This window comes from Schistocerca nitens, chromosome 6, assembly GCF_023898315.1.
Source record: "Schistocerca nitens isolate TAMUIC-IGC-003100 chromosome 6, iqSchNite1.1, whole genome shotgun sequence".
In the NCBI taxonomy this organism is placed as follows: domain Eukaryota; kingdom Metazoa; phylum Arthropoda; class Insecta; order Orthoptera; family Acrididae; genus Schistocerca; species Schistocerca nitens.
Window position 1 is genome coordinate 282,702,977 of NC_064619.1, and position 12,985 is coordinate 282,715,961.

General features: G+C 37.3%; 1 protein-coding gene across 1 annotated transcript in view; it reads left to right on the forward strand.

Annotated features, from left to right (window-relative positions):
• Positions 1-990: 990 nt before the first annotated feature.
• LOC126263321 (uncharacterized) overlaps positions 991-12,985 on the forward strand; it is a 109,760-nt gene continuing 97,765 nt past the window's right edge. Inside the window, exons 1-4 of the mRNA XM_049960411.1 lie at positions 991-1,030; positions 3,449-3,693; positions 6,766-7,272; positions 7,348-7,728. Of these exons, the coding sequence (XP_049816368.1) occupies positions 991-1,030; positions 3,449-3,693; positions 6,766-7,272; positions 7,348-7,728 (1,173 nt within the window). The remainder of the gene's footprint in view (positions 1,031-3,448; positions 3,694-6,765; positions 7,273-7,347; positions 7,729-12,985) is intronic.

Genomic DNA, 12,985 nt, shown 5'->3' on the forward strand with positions numbered 1-12,985 from the left:
CTGGTTCCCCTTATTCTGCCTCAGTTACGCAATGTTGGTGATAGTTGCACAACACTGTCTCCATGTACATGTACACCATAATTACTCTACCATGCAATCATTGGGGTTACACTTGTCTGGAATGAGATGTTCCCAGGGGGGTCCACTGGGGGCCGAACCACACAATAACCGTGAGTTCGGTGTGGGGCGGCAGCAGGGTGGGTGGCCTGTTGTGGAGTTGTGTACCACTGAGGGTTTCGGCTGCGGCAAAGCCTCTTCAGTGTTTCTAGGTCCCTGGTTAAATACAGTACAATACAACATGCAAAGAATTATTCCACTAAGGTAAAATATATTATTTTATCTTTCAATTAGCGTCTTAACTGATGTACGAGTATTTTACCAAAGGATGCCTTATGGAAAGTATCACATTATGGTTACATTATATTTACCTTCAGTGATATTCTTCTTCATTCATCAGAATCTCATTTTGTCAACTGTGGTTACTACTGCAGGCAGCTTTCATGGGTTTTATTGAATTAGACTCGTGACACAAATCCCAACACTTGTATATGTTAACCTTTTCTCTGAGTTCAGAGCACCACTACATTTTCTTGTAACTTACTTTAAACTTCTTCACCTGTCTCTAAAAGAAGCTTCATTTTCACTGCTACCTTTACTTTTTTTCAGTGTGTGCAGAGGGGCAATGCAACACCGGTGTTTTTTTATTCAATCCTGCATGACAGTCTCAAGCCGCTATTTGCGGAACTATACCTTCTTGGTGTTATGGTTTTATTTACATTTAAGTTTCTCACATATAATGCCTTGTAATCATACAGATATTCCTACAGTAAATATAGACAGCAAAATTCTACATAATGAGCAACCGCACACACATGAAAAGGTTATATAAGTTCTACTGTTTTAAACCAGTTGTTCATTTAGATGGCAAAAGAGAATAAACGTTTGGAAGACATTAGATTAATCTGAGATGAAATAGAAAGTTTTCTGGGAATGAATGGACATGAGGTCAAGGAAGAAGCAACAGCACTGTGTAAGAATGTTATTAAGACTAAAATGTTAGTTACAGTTACACTTTGAAAAGATGAGAAATTAGAATGACAGGGAAAGGGAAATGCAGAGAGGTAATGCAGAAATTAGTACAGTCCACCGGGATAACTTTGTACTATTTTTTTCCAAGTTTTGAAAATACTGGACACAAAATCAATCACACATCACTGCAGACATTGTAACATTTTACATCTGTTGTTACTGAATACTTGGAAAGTGATATGCTAATTATGCCCCATTAGAGTAAAATTTTAATTTCAGTACAAGCACCTGTCATTCAGGTTAACTTTAGTCTTAAGAAAACATTGTATATTTTCTATGCCTAATGCAATGGGTAACTGTCGGCAATGTCAAAAGCAAATAATGATTACAATTTAACTTTGAAATATCAAGATATTAGTACTGACCTGGAATTGTTCAGTTTAAACCACTATTGTCAAAGCAATTTTAGAAGAATCATAAGCTCAAGAGCTTATCAGAAGGTGGAAAGACAACTGAAATATGAATTAGAGCTCACACAGATAAAAAAAAACTGTTTCTTTAGTACAAAATAAAGCAAATAGTTAGAATGCCAGCCATTTGAAACAGAAGTAGTAAGAGATACAATGTTATCCTGACTGGTAAAAAGACATCCTAGTTGACTGTAACAGTTGAAACAAAATGGATCAGCAATACAGCAAAATAAAACTGCAAAGAAGAAGCAATCCAAGAAAGAACTAACAAGGAAATGGAATAGGAACCAATGGCAAAGACTGTTAAGGGAAGAGAGGAGGGCATAATAGAGGAAGAAACAGACAGCAATATCAGTGATTACTATTGTTTTAACACAGGATGTAGATTGTTGCCCATCATGTACACATGAAAATCCAAGCACAAGTTTTATATTATTTGCTAGATCATATAGATGGCTAAACCCTTGAAGGAGGAAATTGTACCACTGGTAAAAGTGGAGTAGGTTACTATATGGGATGTACGTTACACATTTTGCAGTGAGAATAATCACAAGTACCGGTATAGATTAAGAAGAAACAAGGGATGATGATGCTGCAGAGAGTACTAAATACTGTTCTGGAAAATATGGGGAGAAGAAGAATTTCACTGCTTCATTTCAGAATGTGATAGCCTTAGAGAAAAAGCTAACTGACATGTAATAGGCCAGGGCACTAGTTAATGACAAGAGGAATATACTTTATTTTTAAAAAAGTTGATTGCTATGGAGCTGTCTCTCATACCAGAAATTTGTCTGTAAATAGGGCTCATAGAGGAATGAAGAGAAGTGATGGCAGCTGCAATACTGGGTGTTATTTCTGTGCTGAAATTAGCATCTGAACAGACATTACCATGGAAGTCATGGCTGAATGGGAGGGTGTATTTCATAATCTGAGTCTTCCTTAAGAACAAATATATTTTGTGTAATGATCTAAGTTGTTTCTAGTTTTATGTTGTCCATATAAACTCTGTCATCACATCACATCACAGTTCTATGAATGAACATTTGTACATTCTGATATGAAGGTAATGAGTACCATTTTTATTGGTTTAAAGAAGAATTGTAGATGTATTTATGAACAACTACTAGTAAAGAAAGTAACTTTCTTTTCTAAAATTGGATCCATCTGAAATAATGACATTAATTTGATAAAGTTCAGTAAATAAGTAAAATAAATTTTCAGTCACGTTTAGATGCCTGTTGATGGCTCATTGCCTTTACTGTTTGGTGAGTTGTTACCTTTACTACATATTTTTGCTTTCTATCAGGAATTTATGTTATCATAAAATAAATCATGATACGTGACAACAAATTTTAGATTTTTCTGAAGAGAATTAGCTCATCCACAAAGGATAACATTTTAAAAATTGCATTCAGGAGCTTCTTATCACTGACTAGAAGCTTATTCATCTCTGCACAAATATTGCATCCTATACCCATTTGAAGCTGCTTATTGTGTCCAAGATTTGGTCTCCCTCCCTATTTCTCTCCATTAGCAAACTGACAGTTATGTCTTATTAACTGATCCCTTCCTTTAATCAAGTTGTGGCATAATTTCCTTTTTCTTCAATTCAAATCTGATTGTAACACATGTTAAGTCAATCACCAGCTATCAAGTTGCATTATTCCATGTTTTAGTACTCTTTCTTTTCGTACATTATCAGAAAAACAAGCATGTCATAATTATCAGTAATGTGAATGTATTTGTAAAATGATATATCCAAGCTAATTTTTTTATGCACAATAAATTTCAAGCATCCATTGCTTTTGGAGACCTGTCATCTTTTCAAATATTGCTTACAGTGGATTGAAACAGGTGCATTTCATTTTACTAATTTACAACTTGTATTTATATTAGTGTACATATTTACTGAATGCATAAATCTAATAGAAAGTCATTTTTATTTTAAGGTATAGAGGCATTTGACAGCTGTGAGAGGCCATGGGTAGCATTGACACAACTGAGTGAATTTCTTCCTGAACTTAAAGGAGAAAATTTAACAAAACCAAATACTTCTGATGTAAGATTGGGGATAGTTGATGGATCTCACGTCACTAAAAATGTTGAAGTACAAAGCGTTCTCGAAAAATTTAACATACCAGTGATACCTCTTGAACTGAGTGCTGTGTATATAACACCAAGTGAAAGGGGCATGGCAAGTAATTGACATTTAATATTAATTACCAACATATACTTTAATTACTTAACTATTTTTCTGTAATCACCAATAACTCATATTGTACCTGTTTTACACTTATTTCCATAAGTTGTGAGGTCCTTCAGAGCAATGATCAAGAAAAGACACAGGTATTGAAAGGAGCCCTGGCAACATTGTGAGATGTGTCACAGTGATAAGTACAAGGTATACCAGAAAAACAGCCATGGGCTGTGAATGGAACTTTTTTTTGATATCCTTCCACTTACGGTGTAGATTGTAAGGAATGTGATGCCCTAGCATGGAAATATAGGATACACTATGGTTATTCATATTTCAGATTGGACTGTGCATTATGACTTGCAGTAATCCCTAGTGTGGTCCATGCATATTCAATCATGTCAAGTATGAGGAGCGAGTTAGCCACTCTAGATCCATGATGACTTCATTTTCCAGATACTTGTCCATGAGGTCAGCCCTGTGTTGGTGGGTATTATCATCCATCAGATGGAACCCAATTCAAAGTTTAATGTAATAAGACAGACATAATAGTGCAATGGGTAATTCCTATGGATCATTTTTATCACACTATCACAGTATCCCTGAAAAACATGTTCAGTAATATATTTGCTTGTAGCTTGATGCTGCTTCAGATGAGATCATTAACAGGACAATATCAATTAGTTTTCACAGTATTTGCAGGTTTTAACATCTCCCAGTTCCAGATGTAGAAAGGCAAGTATTTTTCTCCAAGCTAAATGCTGATTCATATGTGAAGAGGAGACTGTTCTGTGTTCACTTATATCCTGCCTTTTCTTGGAGTCATTCATGTTGAGTTAGACATCACATTTGCTTAGCCATATGGCACCTTTGTTTGAAGGGGAAATATCTGCAGATCGCTCTTGCTAGAGTTGCACTCCAGATTTCCCTGTTGTCGTATCCAACTGACTCTTCAAATAAACGCTGAATGAAAGAATCTATGGCTATAAAAGCAACTGTTTTGTGACTAAAAATAGAAATATGATGTAGGGACGGATTTTGTCCATATCTATTTATTTTATTTATTTATTTATTTATTTATCATCAGAAGAAAGGAAAGAGATGCAGATTCTGTGTAAAATAGCCAACTAAGACAATGGACAAGATATTATTTTCCAAGAAGCTAATAAATATTGTTAAAGTGTATGAAATCAGCATATGAATTCCACACTCAGTGGTATTGGAATTAAAGCATAACAATTAATGTGAATCAAAGATCAGAACATGAAGGAAGGAGGGAAAAGATGAAGTAAAAAGCAAGGGTTTTGTGAAGGAAGACACAATGTGAAATCATAGAGCAACTACCTAACAAAAGGTGGGGAAATGAGTGCCAAGAGGCAGTTAAAGAAATGAGAAGATGGAAGGCAGATGGAGAGGGAAGTAAATAATACACAACAGCACAAAAGGCAGGTGAACTTATGTCTTATAAAGCACCAAGAATTAATCTTTTATTGGAAAAGCAAAAGGAGTAAGAAGATCTCATGTTTAAAACTGAGCTCCTATTCCTATGCTACTTTTGAAATTTAAATATCTAGGGCTCATGTTATAGACTTATGCTATAGAAGGAACATTTGAAACCAATAATGGAAAAGACAAAAAAATTAGTTTTTGGGGTGCTGGTGGGGAAGTAGAGTACATTTGTTAGGGAAACTACATACTAGACACTAGGGTGAACATGTTTTAGAGTACTGCTTGAGGATTGCTTATGAAGAAGGTCTGGCAACAGGCAGTCAACTAGTTCAGAAACATACTACTAGGATTGTAACAGGTCATATAGCTCATGCTAATGTGTAATGGAGATGCTTTGGGAAATTAGAGAAAGCTAATGTTCTCACTAAAACATGTAGAGTAAAATTAAAGAACTCAAACAATGGAAAATCCAGGATGGAATGCAACAACATTATGAGGAGGAAAGTTGCTACTCACCATAAGTGGAGATGCTGAGTAACAGATAGGCACAGCAAAAAGATTTTTCACACTTAAGCTTTCGGCCAATGTCCTTTGTCAACAATAGACACACATAGCACACACTCTCACGCAAATGCAACTCACACACAACTGCAGTCTCAGACTAGTTGCAGTTGCCTGAGACTGCAGTTGCATGTGTGGGCTGCATTTGTGTGCGTGTGTGTGCGTATATGTGTCTATTCTTGACAAAGGCCATTGGCCAAAAGCTTTAAGTGTGAAAATCTTTTTGTTGTGCCAATATGTGACTCTGCATCTTTGCTATATTGTGAGTAACAACTTTCTTTCACATAATAAAATTAAAGAACTGTTGTTCATGTTAGGCTGTGTAACCCTTCCCATTACATACCTTGCAAGCAATGAGAATAAGATACGAGAGACCAGAGGACAAACGAAGGCAGAAAGAGAATAATTTCCCCTTTGCTTCAAATACAAGTGTAGTATCAGTGTGGCTAACATTGATATGAAGTACCATCTTCTGCATGCTGCATAGTATCCTCTAGAATACAAATGTAAATGCAAATGGCCTGGACATCACTGAATACTGATGACATCGTAACATATTAGGTCAATGATAACAAAGTTTTCTCATCAAATATGCAGTTCATACCTCTGAATAGATAATTTTGATTCAAGTATGTATCTTTTTTATAAAATTGTGGTTTATTATATCCATAATGTATGGTTCTAAATTATTCAAGAATATCAATAATTGTAATAAGACTTCACCATTATTAATTTAGCACAGAAGACTTTTGGTACCATTAATATGTTGTTGCCACAATATGATTTACTTTCATGTGTTATGGTTTTTCTGTTAGTTTTGTCTAATCATTACTTATTTTAAACTAACATTCCAGTTATAATGATGCCTGTAAATGATAAGCATATTATGTATACTCTTGATAATTTTTTTAAAATCTTTATGTTGGTACCTTTCTGGCCATAAGTTATATACATGTAACTTATTGGAATATATATAGGGCAAAATCAAAATAAAATTTTTTAAAATATTTTTGTAACTTATTTATCAGTTTGGCATTGTATTAAATCTTCTGTTTTTTACAGGCTATTGCAGCAATGGTGAAACATTTGAAATGGAATCATGTGATGGTTGTGCATGGTACTGATGACTACAGTAAAAATGTTCTGCATACATTTATCAGCTTAACAACAATGAGTGATGACTTCTGCATAGTCTCTGCCCAGGAATATCACACTGCCCCTCAAACAGGAAACAGCAACATTGATAGACAAACTGTTACAAAAAATCAGCAGCTTTATGGGTCTATGTTGTCTGTTCTAAAGCTGCAGCTTCCCGTAGTGGTTCTTATGAGTTTCTCCAACTATTACTCTTTTTTAAAAGATTTCCGTACATATCTACACTCTGGAAACCTGTCACATGTTATTGATAGCAAGCAAAAGAAGAATAAATTCATTTTTTCTGACCTTCTAACGCATGAAGATTTATCCTTAATAAATGAAACTTCTTTTGATGTCTACTCTGTGACATTATTACCTGATTACGTGCCAGCATTTGAGGACTACTGGGAAAATAGAAAAGCTCATGCGAAGGTAAATGTCAAAAGCAATGATTCATATTTGCAGCTATTAAGTTGAATTTCTTTCTGAAGTAATTATGTGTTTCAGAATTTGTCACAGACACGCACACAGAAGGACAGATGGCTTTTTCAGTACCTTCAGCAGATACATAATACAACAGAGGACTCACTACATATTGCATTACGAACAAGAGCTGTACTTTCTTCCAGCTACACAGTCCTTGTATTTGCTCAAGCTCTAGAACAGGCCTGGAAATCTGCATGTTTCAATAAAAATGATGACTTATGCCCAGAAATGATGGATCTTGGAAGAAATGTGTTCTTGGAAAATTATTTTGAGCCAGTCCTAAAGAACTCTGCAGTGTTCAATCAAAGTGAAACTGAGGAAGAGCAAAGAAAGTTTCACACATTTGTGCTTGTGAAGTACCAGAATTCCTTACAGAAAAATGATTCTGTTGAGTTAACCAAGGTGATTTACAACAAGTAAATAGTTATAAACTTTATAAACATTTTTTTACATTCATTTCTCTTCAGCTTTTTCAGTTTCTACTTAAGACACATATGGTTTCTAAAAATCGTATATTTCTGTAGAGAGAAAGCAACTGATTGATTGCTTAAAGTATTTTGTAATAGTCTTTCTCTTCTCACTACTGTTTACCTGAAGTAATAACATTTTCATAAGGGTAGAAAAATAATATAGGCAATAGAATGAGTAAAAGTTGACACTTACCTGCAAGGCACATATATATTCTGTTGATGACTGCAGCTTAACATCTGAACTTGTATACGTATACATGATCAAATCAAACATGTACATTTGACATTCCAACCCACCTGCCACCTCAACCACCACCCCCCAGCCAGGCAAACATCATCTACAGATTATGCATTCCAGATAGGATAGACGGCTGGCTCGAGTCAGGTTGGTAAGCTGAATGCATGGAATTATATACAAGAAGGAGGAGGGAGAGCAGGGTAGGGGGAAAGGAATATGCAATCAGGGATCCTTTCAATAAATGAGTATATAAACAAAGACAGTGATACATTGCCCACACTTATGTTGGGAAGGAGTTGGAGCGTGAGGTGTAGAATGTGGATACAGACTATTGAGAAAGCAATGTTAAAGCAGTAAAGGATCCATAATGATAGAAAAAACTCAAAAAGAATAGTGGGATGTGTAATTACACTAGCAGTATAATTGATGTAAGGGGCAGGAATATGTGCAAAGATACTGTAGAGGAGGAACTAGAGTGACAACAAGGACTTAAATAAATGGCTGTCCTTCAGTTTTATCCAGGCACAGTTACAATGTTATCAATGTTTCTGAAACAAAGAATGGATAAATGAAGGACAACTAGTGTCAATTTCTATGCAAGTACTTACCGTAATCCAGGAATTATTTAGATATTTATATATAGGACAGCTGAAGATGCGCACATTGTAAAACTGAAATTGACTGTAAAATATGGGATTTTCTCTACAGCTGAGTAATAATACATCATGAAATCCAGAACAGTTTACTGGTGCTGTTGAGCATCACCTATGAAAATTATCAAGGTATCCTTGGAAACTGGGGAAGGGACAGTATCAGGTGGAGGACACGAATTGTTGGTTACGGAGCCTAGTACTGAAAGAGGAGCAAGGGGGCAAGGACAAAAAATATGTTTAAGAGGCATTTCCCTTCTGTGCAAATGAGAAATGCAAGTGTTAAATAGAAGAGTGCAGATGACATAGGATGTGAATTAGATGTAGGGTTTAATCACGTTTTCTACACTTTAAGTTCTCCCACCAACTGGGCAATCTTACTCTTGGTCACAGTGACCCTTCATTACAATGGACAGTTGGTTTGTGATCAGCACAAAAGCTGTGCAGTGCTTGCTGCAAAGCAATTATATGACAGTCTGCTGGTCATTTCTACAAAAGTAAGAATACTGATGATGTGACAGGAAGAGAGAGAAAGAGAGTGAGAGAGAGAGAGAGAGAGAGGGACAAGTGAGAGAGAGATTATCCTATGCAACTAGTTGGAAGCTGAGCTGCAATCAAGAATTTGCTTCTCCATACTTCTTCTATATCAGTGGGTTTCAAACTTTATGCATTCATGGCTCCCTCAACCAGAATATAAACCCAAGCTCCTTTTGCTTATGAAGTCTGACTTGAAGTTTGGGTAAATTAAATTCAGTTTTAAAAAATGAACAAGAGTAACTAATTTTGGTGTCTTTCTCATACCTCATCCACCCCATCTGAAACTATTACTCACCCAAATAAGGTTACAGCATTAGAAAAGACTAGCTATATATGTGTGATGCAATTAAAATAAAATGAACAAGAGTAGTTGACATAACAATATTATGAGAAGGAAACTTGCTACTCCTCATATAGGGGATATGTTGATCACAGATAGGCACAACAAAAAGACTCTCACTATTATAGCTTTTGATCATTAAGGTCTTCATCAACAATAGACACACATACGTACACACACACACACACTCATGCAAATGCAACTCACACACATGACTGCAGTCTCAGGCAACTGAAACCACAGTGCAAGCAGCAGCACCAGTGCATGATGGGAGTGGCGACTGGGTGGGGGTAAGGGAGAGGCTGGGGTGGGGAGTGGGAGGGAGAGTATGGTGGGGATGACAGACAGTGAAGTACTGCAGGTTAGAGGTAGGGCAGGGGAGAGATGGGTAAGAGGGAGGAAGTAGCAGAAAAGGAGAGAAATAAAAAGACTAGGTGTGGTGGTGGAAAGATGGCTGTGTAGTGCTGGAATGGAAACAGGGAAATGGCTGGATGGGTGATGACAGTGACTAACAAAGTTTGGGGCCAGGAGGGTTATGGGAATGTAGGATGTATTGCAGGGAATGTTCCCACCTGTGCAATTAAGAAAAGTTGGTGTTCAGAAAAACTGAAGTTGGTGGGAAGGATCCATATGGGACAGGATGTGAAGCAGTCGTTGAAATGAAGGATACCATGTTTGGCAGCATGTTCAGTAACAGGGTGATCCACTTGTTTCTTGGCCACAGCTTGTCAGTGGCCATTCATGCGGTCAGACAGCTTGCTGGTTGTCATTCCTACATATAATGCAGCACAGTGGTTGCAGCTTAACTTGTTTTCACAAGTAGCCCTGCCTTTGAGGGGATAGGTGATGTTAGTGACCGGACTGGAGTAGGTGGTGGTGGGAGGATGTATGGGACAGGCATTGCATCTAGGTCTGTTAAGGGGTATGATCCATGAGGTAAGGGATTGGGAGCAGGGGTTGTGTGAGGATGGACAAGTATATTGTGTAGGTTCGGTGGATAGCAGAAAACAGTGTGGGAGGGATGGGAAGGATAGTGGGCAGGCTATATCTCATTTCAGGGCACAATGAGAGGTAATGGAGAAACCCTGGCAGAGAATGTAATTTAGTTGCTCCAGTACTGAGTGGAACTGTGTTACAAGGGGAATACTCCTTTGTGGCCGGACGGTGGGACATCGAGAGGTGGTGGGAGACTGGAAAGATAAGGCATGGGAGATTTGGTTTTGTACAAGATTGGGAGGATAATTATGGTCTGTGAAGGCTTCAGTGAGACACTCAGTATATTTCAAGAGGGACTGCTCGTCACTGCAGATGCGATGACCATGGGTATCTAGGCTGTACGGAGGGGTGGCAGCTGTTGAAGTGGAGGTATTGGTGGTGGTTAGTAGGTTTGATATGGACAGAGGTACTGATGTAGCAATCTTTGAGGTGGAGGTCAGCATCTAGAAATGTGGCTTGTTGGGTTGAATAGGACTAGGTGAAGCAAATGGGGGAGAAGTTGTTGAGGTTCTGGAGGAATGTGGATGTGGTGTCCTCACCTTTGATCCAGATAGCAAAGATGTCATCAATGAATCTGAACCAGATGAGGGGTTTAGGATTCTGGGTTCTTAGGAAGGATTCCTCTAGATGGCCCATGAGTAGGTTGACATAGGATGGTGTCATGGGATTGCCCATAGCCGTACCCCGGATTTGTTTGTAGTTAATGCCTTCAACTGAATTACATTCTCCGTCAGGCTTTCGATTACCTCTCCTCATTCCTTGAAATGAGAAATGTCCTGCCCACTATCCTTCCCACTGAGTTTAGTTAAATGATCTCCAGACACAGACTTCTATTTTTCACTAAGTCAATGTCACTATCTTCTAAAACAGAGTAAAAAGTAGGAAAAATGTAATGTGCATCTTTATTATCCAACCTCTTCTTCCTCAATAGTAGTTTGTTTCTGAAGGCTAAAATTTTGCCTGGCAGGTGCAGAATGTTCATTTCATTACTTTGAACGGATACATTGAATCAGTTGATTTTTTTCAAATATGTCACAAAGATATGCCTGCTTTGAAACAAAGTCACTGTCTACAAATTTTGCAGAACTCATCTTGAACAAGATAAGAATAAAATTCATTGCTGAGTTCATACAACTTCTTGAAGACTTTCCCACCTGAAAGCCAGCAAGAGTTACTGATATAAATAGTGGAACTGGGCTCAACCCTCATGTCAACACACTATTGTTGGAAACACCTTGACTTAACATGCTGAATTTGAAAGAAGTTTATGTTTTTGATCACTGATTGAAAAACCTCATGAATGACAGGGCTCAAGCTTTTTGATACCAGTGTTTCTTGGTGAATAAAACAGTGTGTCCAAATAGACTACAAGCCTCTGCACAGACCAGAGCTTGTAATGCAATGTAACAACCAGAGCATACTGTGACCTCCATCTGTACACACATGTAACCGGTTTTTCCAGTAAAAGAGTGTAATATTTGAAATAAGGTTGTTTCTTTTTTTTTTTTTAAGAGTTATTTTCCTGTGGAAAAGATGATGTTCATGAAATACACTGAAGAGCCAAAGGAACTGGTACACCTGCCTAATATTATGTAGGGCCCCCACAAGCTCTAGAAGTGCCACAACACAACTTGGCATGACTCAACTAATGTCCGAAGTCATGGAGGGAATTGACATCATGAATCCTGCTGGACTGTCCATAAATCCATAAGAGTATGAGAGGGTGGAGATTTCTTCTGAACAGCGCATTGCAAGGGGTCCCAGATATGCTCCATAATGTTCATGTCTGGGGAGTTTGGTGGCCAGTGGAAGTATTTAAACTCAGAAGAGTGTTCCTGGAGCCACTCCATAGCAATTCTGGATGTATGGGATGTCGCACTATCCTGCTGGAGTTGCCCCAGTCTTTCAGAATGTGCAATTGACATGAATTGATGCAGGTAATCACATAGGATGCTTACGTACATGTCATCTGTCAGGGTCATATCTTGACATATCAAGGGTCCCATAGCACTCCAACTGCACATGTTGTAACAATCTTTTAAATGTTACTACTTAACTTGTTTTGACCTGTGGTTCATCGATGTTGTGGATGCTGTGAATAATGAGAACATCATGAAAATTTCAAGCTTGAGAAATTATTTACTGACATCAGCTGATCAACAGAACTGAAATAAGTGCAAAACAACTGACAAAACTGAGTTACTTTACAACCTCACTGTGTTGCTTTAAATACCATTTTAACAATTGCTACCATTGTTTATTTATTACAAAATGTAACTTACAATTAAAAACTATTTCATCTAAACTAACTGCTGTTACTTTTGTACAGGTTATAAAATATAATGTCAAATAACTTGATATTTTTTATCATCATCTTGGTTTCATGTGTGAGAATTAATGCACAGTCTGATTTCAACAATTATTTTGA